Here is a 13,472-nt window from a genome sequence, read left to right on the forward strand (position 1 = left end):
TAGAAACATCAAAAATAAAAGTATGAGTTTCTCTTTTTCCTTCTGCAACTCACCTGATGTTAAACATTTGGTGCTTAGTGAAGCAAGACCCCCACTCCCGAGTCAGAGAGCCAGGACGGGAATCACAGCTCTGCCACTTATTGACAAGTGACCCCAGGGAAGTTTTTAATCTCATTGTACCTCAGTAACCTCATTTGTAAAATGGGAGTAGTAACAGTACTCTTCACATGCCTGTTGTGACGATTAAATGAATTTTTAAGTGTGAATATGCAATTAGTGGTTGCTATTATCCTTTCTAGAAACTTTCTTTGCTTATACAGATAAAATCATGTTTGTGGTTGTTTACAAATATGGGATAATATTGCTCCGTCATTTGCTTCTTATACTTAATAATCATGAATATCTTTCCAAAACTACATAATATACTTAAGTAGCTACATGATATTCAAAACTATGATGGGCAATAATATTTTCCATTTGTCTATTAACAGATATTCACTTTGGTTTTCTTTTTGTGGTTTTACAAAAATGCTATAGCAAACATCCTTTTGTCTCTTTCTTTATGTATTGATACATTTGATTCCCAGATACAGAATTGCTTCATCAAAGGATATTTGCGATTTTTAATTTTTAAAATCAACACTGCCAGATCACTTTCTAAAAGGCACAAAAGCAACTGAGCAGTCCACCAATTAGGCTGTAGATCAGGGAGTTAAAAAGCCAGCCAAGAAGCATGACTATAGCAGCAAAAAGGTAGGGAGGGAGAAAGGGGCAGAATTGTATCGGAAAGCAGACTGTGATAAATTACAGATGTGCATTGTAAACCCAGAGCTGCCCCTGAAATAATAAAACAAGGAGGCATCTAAAATAAGCTAACGATGAAGAGAAAATAGAATGCTAAAAAATACTCCAAGCAAAACAAAGTAGGAAAAGAGGGAAAAAAGGAACAAATAGAAAAACAGGAGGAAAAAATAGAAAAATAGCACAATGGTAGACTTACACTTCACCATATCTATAATCACATTAAATGTGGACAATCTAAATGCTCTGATCAAAAGGCAGAGATTGTCAAAATGGGTTAAATGGAGGGAAAAAGCCGCCATTATATGCTGTCACTTTAAATGATATAGATAAAAGTAAAAAGACAGAATGAGATAAGTATATCGTACAAATTTGATTCGTGAGAAAGGTGAAATGGCTATATAATTCATATCAAAGTAGACATGAAAATTTGAAATTTTACCACAAATCAAGGAAGACACATAATAATAATAAAAGTCTCAATTCATCAAGGAGACATAATTCTAAATGTTTATACCTCTAATCAGAGGTTCACGGATATGAAAAAAACTGACAGAAATTAAAGGAAAAATAGACAAATCCAGTTGTTAAAATTTCCACACTTTTTCTCAGAAGAAGTAACAGAAAATCAGTATGGGTATTTCAACCTATTTGACCTAATTGACACTCATAAAATACTTTACTGACAATAGCAAAATACATAGCTTTTTCAAGTGCACATGGAATTTTGACCAAGATACACCATGTGCTGGGCTAAAAGTAGGGCAAGTAAATAGTTCTGGCAATCCAGGAATTCAAAAAAGACTATATTCTATTGGCAGGAGCAAGTATCTTCATATAAACAGTTACTATATGATATGGTTTGGCTGTGTCCCCATCCAAATGTCATCTTGAATTCCCATGTGTTGTGGGCGGGACGTCGTGGGAGGTAATTGATGAATGTGGGTCTTTCCCCTGCTGTTCTCCTGACAGCGAGTAAGTCTCATGAGACCTGATGGTTTTAAAAACGAGTTTCCCTGCACAAGCTATGTCTTTTTGCCTGCTGCTATCCATGTAAGATGTGACTTGCTCCTCCTTGCTTTCCACCATGATTGTGAAGCCTCCCCAGCGTCGTGGAACTGTAAGTCCATTAAACCTCTTTCTTTTGTAAATTGCCCAGCCTTGGGTATGTCAGCAGCATGAAAACAGATTAATACCCCATACAAAGGAGGGATTATATGTATGGATCCAACATGGAGCTAGAATGTGAGGAAAGTCATAATCCTAAGCAAGTAAGGACAAACAAAAACAATAGAATGCTATTGAGATGGAACAGGGATCCTTCTTAAAAGCCTGCGAAGCGCCCCTAAGCATGGAAATAAAGGAAAATCTTGAATTACTCAAGGGAAATTCCAGGCACCTAGCTAGTCCTAAGAAGTAAATAAGCAACTTGATAAGCAAGAAGGTAACTGTAGCTTAAAACAATAACCAAGGAAATTAGATTCCCTACAGAAACTAAAGATAGCGTATTAATACATGTCCCTGAGTCGTTTCTCAGAAACCCAGACCCCCCCAAAACAGATCCACTGGCATGTAGACCTCAGACAAGGGGGAACTGAGGACTGAACTGACCACCATTCTTTCTTCTAAATTTCTTCCCGAAGGGCCAGGAGGAAGTCACACCCGGGAGCCAAAGCTCACATTCTTTTTTGCTGACTCCAAATTTTTAGCAAAACTTCTCTTCCTTCACTGATGGCAAGTCAGAAAACCTTTGAATCTATAACGTATAAGCACCCCCACTTTGAAGTTTTCAAGATAGCCACCTTGTTAGGCCAAACCAATGTGCAATCTCCATATATTACAATTTTGCCTGTAACTTCTGCTTTCTGGAAATTTATCCCTGCACTTAAAAATCCTTACTTGCAACCCAACCGAAGGTCAGGGTTTAAGCAAGAGCTGCCCCATTCTCCTTGCTTGGCGCTCTGCAGGTAAGTGCCCTCTTTTCTCCTTTTGCAAACCTTAGTGCGGACTGCTTGGCCTTACTGCACCAGAAGAACGGACCTCAGCTCTTTAGGTAACGCTGTGCCCCAGACATTTGGCTAGTCTGTGTCTGAAAGGGCCCATGTGGTGATGGGGACTGGAAGGCGCCTCAAGACTCGTGGAGCCTGGGGCCATTCTGGAGCTTGGGGGGGCAGGGCGGGGCGGAGGCAGAGGATCTGGAGGCGAATTAGAGATAGTGGCTGCTGGCCCCAAAATTTTGAAGCAAAGAAACAGGAGGAGTATTTTACGAAGCTTGGTGGATGGTGTATTCTGTTGCTCCCTTAACCGTAGTTGATGAAATCTCCTCCAGGAAGGATCTTCTTCCCGTTCTTCCTTGACTGTGGCGCATCCACCTTCGGAAGGCCAGGCCTGGAAGGGTGGGCGCGGAGCCGGAGCAGGGACACCCTTTCCTTCCCGGGAGGCGGGGCCCGCAGGTCTGGGGTGCGGCAAGGCAGGGGCCAGTGCGGCGAAGGGCAACCCAGGGCGGGTCTCGGACCAACCTGTCCGCCGCCCGAACACGCAGGCCAGGGCGGGGACAGGACTAAGGAGGCATCAGGCGCGGCGAACACCCCCTGGGGACCCTCCCGGACCGGGGGCCCCGCGTCCCGCCGCGCACCCGGGGAGCTCGGGCACCACCTGGCGGGCATGGCCCGGCCCGGCCCGGCCGGAGGGGGGCGCAGGAGGGCGGCGCGGGGGCAGGTGCGGGGCGGGGCGCGGGGGCGGGACCACCCAGGCCCACGACAGGCGCGCCCGCCGGGCCACAGAGGCCGCAGAGGCCGCGGCGCCCGCCAGCCTGCCCCGCGCCATGGCCCCGCGTGCCCGGAGGCGCCGCCCGCTACCCGCGCTGCTGCTGCTCTGCGCGCTGCTCGCCCGACTGCAGGTAAGGAGCGCCGGCGCCCGCCCGGCCCCGCCGCCCGACGCCTCCTCAGGAGCCCAGGGAAGGGCCGGGGCCGGCGGCATCCTGGCTCCTCCGCCTTCCGAAAGGAGCAGGGGCTTTGGGGAGCGAGGCCGTGGGCAGCTGGGGAGGCGCTTTCAGAGTTGGACGGCTGAGGGCGGGAAAGGGCAAGCGGAAGAAAACTGGGGCGCAGAAGGAGCAGATTGGCGGGACCCCAACACCCGACACGGGTTCTTCCAAAAGCCCCCTTAGCCGCAGGCTTGGATACTGTCATTTTCTCCAAAGGCTTCTTGAGCACCTACTAAGCGCCTGCCCCGGGCGGTGCCTCGGGAGGCAGTGGCGTGGGGGCCGCACCTGCGGGAGATCGCCATTCCCGATAAAATTTCTCCCAGGTGGCCTCCGCCTCAAACTTCCATCCGGAAAAAGACCCGATTCCCTCCGTCCCTGAACTACGGGCTTGCCTTTGCCCTCCCTGAGCGCCTTCGGGGACACCCAGTGCCCGCTGGCCTGGAGGCTGCGCGTGCGCTCCGGGGATGCTGGACTTGCCCCTCGCAGACCCGAGTGGCTCCCGGTCCTCTGGGAACAGATTTCTCAGCACAGTTAGCGAGCGAATGCAGCCAGCCACGGACTTTGCCTCCCGGAGGAGGGCCGCCTCGGGCAGCACACCCAGCACAACAAACGCTTTAAAAGTCGTTGACACGAACTTGAAAGCTCTCAGAGGGAAGGGCGAGAGGTGGTTTTCTTGGTTCCCACAGGGTCAGATTTCCCCTCTGTTAACACTGGCTTAGGCTGCTGCCGTCACTGCGCAGCCGGGCACGGGACTCGGAGAGGCGTGTGGAGGAGCGCTTGGAGAACCGTGTTTGGGGTGAGAAGACACGGGAAAAGCCTTAACAGAAATAATGGGGATGCGTTGAAGGCTGAAGCAAAAGATTCTAAGGAAGATTCATGCCCAATTGTATGGGTCTCTCAGTATGGCTGAGGGAAACAAAGGCGGAAAGATCTAATGGATTTTTTTTTTTTTCATTTTAAGCACTTCAGATGTTGCTTAATTAAGTGTTCGACAGGTTGAACAGGGTGCTACCTTATTTGAACTAAAGGACCAGGGTTTCACCAAACAGCTAGCCACCTAAGAAAAACCTGCCTGATCACGCAGTTGCAAAATGATCTCTCACCGCTGTTGCAAGATGACATACATACACATGTGCATAAAAGGCATTCGGTTCTGAAATGAGCAACACATGTCATTAAATGAGTTTATTTTTCAGGGAGACCTTTCAACAAGTGCTATTTCTCTTCTTTTTCCCTTTAAGCCCCTTTCATTATGCATGTTTAAAATTCTATCTAAACTTTTGCATTGGTCAGTTTCAATTCTAGGGGAGGGAACCTTCTAGGAACCTTCTGAATTCCTTGGCTGGGCTACGAATTCAATTGACATAAGGCAGATTAACAGGAGAAAAACTGTACTTAATTACATACATAGGCACAAGACTTCTACAAAATAAGAAACCTGAGGAAGAGTCAGAGGATTGAAGCTCATTATAGCATCCATAGGGGCTTCTGCAGGGTGCGGCACACAGGTTATGGGAGGGCTTTGGGAGGAAGTAGACGGTGAATAAAGGACATCTTGTCAGGCACATACAAAGTTCTCAGGCAATAAAAATGGTCTCTGAGCAGTGCTTGGGAGAATAGGTGAGAGTCTGGGCTGATGTCAACCTGCAGTCTCTTCCCTGTAATCTGAGTGAATCTTCTCTGGGTGAAAAGATTCTCACGGAGGAGACTGGAGACATTGGAGTTCCTTTTGGTGGCTCTTAATTTGGGCAGAATTCAGAGAGACCCCTGCCAGTGGTCACTGCCATGTGCCCTCAGTTCAAAATAATAAGCATACCATAGTGGCATATTTTGGGGTGACATTTCCTGAACTGCTTCACAATCAAGTGACATTGGGATGCCTTTCTGCTTATTTTACTTGGTGCCCAACCTTCCTAGTAGAAATGTGTTTTCTCTGAAAGGTGAGACTAGATGCAGCCTTAAAAGAATATCTCCCAGGAATACTGTGGTTCCAAGCACTGTCTGTTTCAGTGACTGCTTCTTTGGCCAGCCTATTCTCTGGCTCAAAATTTAGGAATGGCATTGACAACTCATGGATGATGTTAGCCATCAAACACTGGGCAAGACTTCAGGAACTGTTCGGCAGGGAAGTTGGGTTTGCAAAATAGTTGGCATAAATGACTTCCAGAAAGTGCCTTATCTGTAGGTGTTGTATTTAGTTCCATTTATATTATATTAAATAGATTTAAACTTACCTGAACGGCTGTAAGTTTTGCCCTTTAAAACATATCTATGATTATACCTCTGCCTGCTTGTGTTTGTGAGGGAATTCATTTTCAGATAGAAGGAAACTATTTGCCTACAGATAAAGACATTTTGAATTTTTATGTTGCTAGTCCTGCTGTTTATTCCAAGTAACCAAATACAGTTGCACCCTGTTTTCTTGAAGGTAATGGATTGTACATGGCCATGTTTATCTGGGGTTATAAGATGCAAGAGCAGGTGCGTGCAAATGCAGGGCAACAGATGGTGTAAAACACTGAGCTAGTGAGGACCAAGGGGAAGGCGCATGGGTCACAGTCTAGTGGAGAGGGCAAGACGGGCAAAGCTGTGATAAAAAAGCAGCATATGATAAGAAAGTACAAACGGTGGCAGAGGGAGGGAGGGAAGCCCATTGGAGGACTCCATATGGACTTCAGGAAGAAGAGGTTTCCCAAGTGGTCTTTGAAGGATGGGTGGGAAACCAGAGGTCAAAGAAGTAATGATTCTAAGATGTAGAAGAAAGCCCCCTGAGTTGGGAGGATGGTGTGACTGGCTGGGACCTAAAGGAAACACGAAAAAAAAAAAAAAAAAAAAAAAAAACATATTTTTATGACCTTACAGATAGCACAAAGCACCTAATTCAGGAAACCCCACCAAACAAACTGGGCATTGAACTTTTATTGTTTTGAGATAACTCTTGGATGGCCCTTACTGAGGTGGTAAAGTCGATAATCAGAAACAGGCCACAGTGACCTGGCGAGGCTGGCGGGGAGACCCCTCCGAGGAAATCCCCTAGGGTGCGGCCCTGGGTTGTCGGGTGGGTGGGTGCTCTGTGCCACCTTTCCTCCTGCCCCCCCATCCCATCCAAGAGGGGAAACTTGGATAGATGCAGTAGTGCCTTGTTTGGAGAGCACAGACACAGATCTGAGGGCTTTCAGTTCATTCTGCTGATAAATATTTCAAATGCCTCCCCTGTTATTTCCTTTCTACCACTTCCCCCCAAAATGGCAAACCTGTAATATGAACATATTCTCTGTGTTGATAAGGAAATAGGGGCTTGCTTTTTCAGCTATCTACCAGAACTTCTCACACCAGGAAAACTGAAACAATAAAAATGTGCCTTTGAAGGTCGGTAAATCAGTGTTTTATGAGAACAGGGAAAGGGGAGTTCCAAACCAGGGCCTCCTCTGTGAAGAGTGTTGTTTTAAGAAGGTGTAGGGTGGACTTCATCTGCCATGTCATAAAATTTCCCCCATTGTATTTTCCTATTTTTTAAGTGCATGAAAAAAAAATAGTGTTTTTCCCACACGCTGTATCCAGTGGTCTCCAGGAATGTTGTCTAGGCCATTTGTTGGTTTTTGGGGTTTTTTGGCTGATGGTCCTCAATTGTCTAGGTGGTTCACTCCCTTGGGCATCCGCCTCCTGGCCAGGTGGCCCATGGCCTGTCTGCTGCCTCCTCACAGCATCCTGGCCTTAGTTCACAGGGAAGCACCCCTGCCTCTGAGCACACCGGCTGCTGACTCCAGCTCAGTGCACCCCAGGACTGGCAGGTGGCGTTTCCTCCGAGCACCCTTTCGTGCCCTACCTGGATTGTGGGAAGGCCTTTCTGTGTGTTTCCCGCTAGTTGCAGTGTGTGGGCTTTTTATGGTGTCCACTGCTGGCAACACAGTTTAAGTTGAGCTCACCCTTTCTGCCCCAAAGCATTGAGCTTGAGAGAACCAACAAGGAGCAGTGGGTTTCAGCAAAATAGCCTTGGTCTTTCTGAAGTTCTTAATGAACTTTTGAGGTTTAAAACCGAGTGGGCGGCGAGCAAGATTGCGCACAGCCCCATGTCTTTTGTCCTGATTCTGAGAGACGCTCCGTTTCCTGCCAGCGAGACCAACCTGGCAGCGCTCCCCGGGCAGGCTGCCTGTCTGCCTGGGTCACCAGTAGCTCCTTGTCAGAGGGCTGGCTGGCGCAGCAGTGGCTGCTGTTCTCACTGCACCGTGTTCCAGTTGCAGTGTGCTCTCACACCAAGAAGCCCAGAGCAGCCCCAGTCAGCAGCAGGAGGTACATTCCTCAGGGCCTTGTGATGATAACTTTCTATGCGTATTTGCTTCATAAGCCACCGTGGACTTTCAGCCTTTGAGTGCTTTGGGTCACTGCATGCAGGGCAGAGCATTCAATAATGAGTAAATAAACTGAATCTATGCTCAATGCATTCAGTGACTGCAACAAATGGAATGCCTAAAACCTGTAGCACACTCGGCAACAGGCTAAGGATGCAGGGAGCAAGGGCCACAGCTCCTGTCTTCAGGAGATTTGTAATCCAGGCGTGTGCAGACAATGACCAGACATCAGGTTCCGGTGTTCTGGGGAGGGTTTTCAACTTGTGGTGGGCACACAGGTCAAGGGGTGCCTTCGCCTGCGAGTGTCGGGAGGACTTCCAATCCTCCCTCTGTGGTTGCCTGTGTCTAAAGCACTGCAGGCAGCGTGAGAGAGTGGCTCTCAGGAGGTTCTAGAATGACCAGTGCTTTGAGTGGTGGGAGAACAGCAGGGACTCACCTCAGAGTGGAGTGTTTGCAGGACCTGAAGGAAGGACAGGGGTGTGGGGAGAGAGAAAGGCAAAAGCCAGCACTCCAAGGCTATAGGTACAAGAAAATAGTTCAGATTTAATCTTGCTTAACTGTGCGCCAGGGAGGGCCATGATCAGTTTCGTGTGTTATGGGAAACGTGTCTGGGGGTGGGCCAGGGGGACCAGGAAAGAGCCCACTGTCTTGGTTCAGGAAAGGGCCTGAATGAGGTCAGGGCAATGGCAAGAGAAGAAAAGGTGAGTACAGGGGCAATTGCAGAGCCAGCGGGGCTGTGCAGGGGCCGAATGAGCAGGGGCAAAGGACGGATGTGGATAGTTATTTAAAAAAAAAAAAAAAGACCTGGCAGGCTGGTTTGAGTGCAGTGGTATTTACAACTAATTTGATCACAACCAGTTAACAGATTTCTTTCTTTTTCTTTCTTTTTTTTTTTTTTGTTGTTGTTGAAAGGGTGTCTTGTTCTATAATCAGGCTGGAGTACAGTGGTGTGATCTCAGCTCACTGCAGCCTCCACGTCCCGGGTTCAAGCGATTCTCCTGCCTCAGCCTCCTGAGTAGCTGGGACTACAGGCATGCGCCACCACATCCAGCTAATTTTTGTGTTTTTAGTAGGGACAGGGTTTCACCATGTTGGCCAGTCTGGTCTCAATCTCTTGACCTCGTGATCCACCCGCCTCGGCCTCCCAAAGTGCTGGGATTCCAGGCCTGAGCACCACGCCCGGCCCCACAGATTTCTTTGTTCCTCTTCCCACTGCTTCACTTAACTGGAAAAAAATAAATAAATAAAACAAAAAAGACATGGCAGATGTCAGGAAAACATAGCCGGCCGTTTGGATTGCATTTTTCCCTTTATTAAGGAAATTGCTGCCTTAGTGCAAATTGAAATGTCGTTTGAGATTCCAGTGAAGAAGTGTTGTTGTTGTCACTTTTTTCCCCAAACAAAAAAGGATTAAGTTTAGGCTCTTGAATCTCGCCTTTTTTGGGTTATTTTATTGAGAGGCAGAGACAGAGTTCCTGCTAAAAGCCCCATGGCATTGGGCTCTGCAGGAAATTTGCAAGCTCTGGAATCTAGAGAGCCATTTCCGGACCTAGAGATGTCTTGGAATGAGAAGGTTGGCGTAGAGACAGAGCTCTTAACTCACGCTGAGGAGCGATAAACAGCCAGTGATCCCCAGAGAGTCGCATCAGAGCAGAGGCAGGTGTGACCTGGCCTGTGGTCTTCCCACACTGGCCTCAAAGATGTCACCTGACCCCAAAAGAAGCAGTGTTTATGTTGGACCAGTAGCTGCACAAAAACTGTCTGTTTGCATGAAACACGTTTTCCTGGCACTTTGCCCTTGCCTAAGATGAGTGTTTCCTTTCCTCTGTGTCCAGCGCCTCTTAGACTTCCCCATACCCCCAAAAAATCCTAACCCAGCAGGTGACACGGAGCCCCGTCTGGCACCAGCAAAGTGACAGAGCTGCCAGATTTCCAAGCCTCAGGAAGACCTGACTGCAAAAACCACCCTTTTAGTTCATCATAGTAATAATAACTTATTACATTTCCTGTTCAGAGTATTGAGAGTACAAGAACCACTTCCTCAAGCTCTCAGAAATTTGAAGACTTTCCATTAAAAATGAGGAAGAAGAACTCTGTTTAGCTCTTGGTGAATGTGACGGCTGAACTGGGCACATGGGGAAAGGCTGTGTGGCATTGCCAGAAATCCTGCCAGCACCACTGTGTTGGCGGGTTTGGGGTTTGCATCTCATCCCACAGATGGGAAATGAACCACTTCCCTAAAGTATGGACTTTAAAAAAATATGTATTACTTATCTAACGTAGTGAGCACCTAACTGAATAGCGTATCACTTGGTAGCACAAACAGCTGGCAAACTCATGGCCAGTAAAAGAGACTTTTAAAAGCCCCTATCTTCTCTCAACTTCATAGTCAGATACACAAGCAGGATCACATCCTAACACTTTCATGGTAATTGAGAATCTATTCCATTTTTAAAGCTTAGTAGAGATTATTCATTTCCGCCCTTGCTAACCTGTTTCCCTGTTGAATAACTCCTAATGTCAGAACTTCCCTCTAACAGCCCCGAGTCTAACATGTCACAATTTGACCCCATTTCCTCAAATTTGTTCTTGAATGGGATAAAGACCAGTTGGTCAATGTCTTCTTTATTTTAATATTTCTATTGTTGGCTTGTTAGCCCACAGCTTCCCCTTCCCCAGGGTTATTCATTCTAGTTCCTTTAACCTCCTTGTAAGCTTTTTTTTTTCTTTTTAATTCAATTAGATACTTATTTTGTATTTACTAGCAAAAAAACCAACAACCCCAAACCAAACAAAAACCTACCAGGTATTTTGGGAACATCAGACTTAGGATGTTGCTGCCTCTGACCTCAGAGAGCCTGAGATCTGATGGGGAAGGTCAGATGTCCGGTTCTCATTCCGTTGAAGCCCCACAAGACAAACACGGGAGATCCTCCAGGACACAGGTGTGGAAAGGATGACTTCTGAGTGGATAATCAAGCGGGAGGTGCTTGGTCTGGTCCTGGAAGGATGGGTGTGATTTTGAGAGGAAAAAAGAGCGGGAGGGAGAAGGGCGAGGTGGTGACAAGCATGAGAAAATCATGGCCCACCCCAGTGTATGGGGCCCAGGGCTGGTGAGAGGGACCAGGGAAGGATAAAGCCAGCTGGGAGAGCCCTGGGGGTCTGGGTCACAAAGGGCATTCGAACAAACCTCCAGAACTGGGACTCTGCCCTGAAGCCAGGAGTCTCCAACTGTAGTGTCAGGGCCCTGCCTCAGTCTCACCTGGGAACTTGTTAGAAATGCACATGCTTAGGCCCCCCACCAACTCCTACTGAATCAGAAATGCAGGCCGAGCCAGCAGTCTGTGGCTTAACAACCTCTCAGGTGATTCTGACACAGGGTCAAGTTTCAAAACAGCTGCTAGAGACCACGGGATTCCATGAAAAGGTTTGCACTCGGCTCTGACAATAGCACTCACAATATTATATGATTACTGTATTAAAAGTATTGGCGATTTGTCGAGCCTCTCCTGCGTACCAGGCATGTGCTTTATGTGGATCATGTCTGATGCTCACTCCACTTTGCTAGTAAGCTGAGAGAACTGAGGCACAGAGAAACTGATTAACTTGCCTGAGTTTGCACAGCTTATCAGTGGCAGAGCTGGAGCTCCTACCAGGTGGCCACTCCAGTGACTGTGGTCTTAACCTTTCAGGTAAATTGCTTTTACAGGCAACTCTGTGATGGGTAGGGAATGGAGAAAGAGATCTCCCAGAATGACAGGATAGAAAGTTTTTAGTATTTGGGGAGACCCTTGCAAATGCGTGCCCAGTCTGCATTTGTGGGAGTCTGTCTTGTCTGCTCAAGAATGCATTCACTGAGGGCTTTCTAGAACTATTCTATATATATGTATATATATATATAATTTTTTTTTTTTTTGAGAAGAAATCTCACTCTGTCACCCGGGCTGGAATGCAATGGTGTCATCTCTGCTCACTGCAACCTCCACCTACCATGTTCAAGCACTTCTCCCTGCCTCAACCTCTTGAATAGCTGGGATTACAGGTGACTGTCACCATGCCTGGCTAATTTTTGTATTTTTAGTAGAGATAGGGTTTCGACATGTTGACCATGCTGGTCTCGAACTCCTGACCTCAGGTGATACGTCCACCTTGACCTCTCTAAGTGCTGGGATTACAGACGTGAACCACCGCGCCTGACCTCTAGAACTATTCTTAAGCAGAAATGACAATGCTGTGTCTATAAGGCTGATCCAGATAAAAGACAGCCACTCTGGGCACCCTAGGCACAGGGTCCACGTGGCAGTTGATCCCTGACTCAGGAGGAAAAGAAGTGTATGTCTTGAATCATCACCACTTCCCCGAAGCAGAGGCAGCACTGGCTCCGCGATGCGCCTGCACCCCAGAGGTAGACTGTACTGTGCCACTGTGCTGCAGCCCCGTGTGCCCCGACTCAGAGGGTCGCGTCTCTCCCTGTGTGTTCATCCCACTCCCGCCACCTGCCAGGCTCCGTGTAGGGTGGGAGGAGGGAGAAGGATGGCCTGGGAGCCCCGGGGCCGCAGACGGTGATAGGTTAAACCTTTGCCTTCATAAGATTTTGGAGGTAGGTAGTTATATTTTTAAAGATCCTTTATGTCATAGTCTTACTATAATTACAGCTAATCTGGGGACTCTTCGTTGACGAGGCGGACCTGGGCTCCTCTTTTGACATGTCTCTACCATGGAATAAATCAAAATCATTTTCTATTACTAACATTTTTTGGATCCCTTAAAAGCCACTTTCTAAGTAGTAAGAAAAAAGCTCACGTAAGAAAGAGGGTCAGAACACACATGGCCTCTGGGTTACGGTCGGTCTCAAGCTTTTACTTGGAGTGAGATCAGGAGACACTTGCTGGGTTTAGGAGGAGAATGACCACATGATGTTACTAATGCACAGTGGCCAGAAATCTAGCAACAGACCCCACACCTATGACAGTGGACTGTGAGATCGAGGGGGCAGTTAACTTCAGTGAAAACATAACTGGAATCTCTGTCTTAAATCTTAACCTATTAATTTCTATGGGTCACAAAGTTTAAAAGTGAAAAATTGCCCCTTTCTAATGGGCTGAAATTTCTATGCTCCAGTTGGGTCCAGTTGGGGATTCCTGTGACTAGGCCACTGGGGTCCGATTTCTTTCTTTTTTTGCAGGGTGGGAGGGTCACCCAGGCTGGAGTACAGCCCTGTGATCTCAGCTCACTGCAACCTCGCTTCCTGGGTTCAAGCAGTTCTCCTGCCTCAGCTTCCTGAGTAGCTGCAATTACAGGTGCCAACCACGACATTCAGCTAATTTTTTTGTATTTTT

General features: G+C 47.4%; 1 protein-coding gene across 1 annotated transcript in view; it reads left to right on the top strand.

The window, feature by feature from the left end:
* The first annotated feature begins 3,587 nt into the window (after nucleotides 1-3,587).
* TNFRSF11A (TNF receptor superfamily member 11a) overlaps nucleotides 3,588-13,472 on the top strand; it is a 59,428-nt gene continuing 49,543 nt past the window's right edge. The window contains exon 1 of the mRNA XM_017528863.2: nucleotides 3,588-3,700. Within this exon, the coding sequence (XP_017384352.1) occupies nucleotides 3,626-3,700 (75 nt within the window). The 5' untranslated portion in view covers nucleotides 3,588-3,625. The remainder of the gene's footprint in view (nucleotides 3,701-13,472) is intronic.

Source organism: Cebus imitator, unplaced genomic scaffold, assembly GCF_001604975.1.
Source record: "Cebus imitator isolate Cc_AM_T3 unplaced genomic scaffold, Cebus_imitator-1.0 Scaffold55, whole genome shotgun sequence".
In the NCBI taxonomy this organism is placed as follows: domain Eukaryota; kingdom Metazoa; phylum Chordata; class Mammalia; order Primates; family Cebidae; genus Cebus; species Cebus imitator.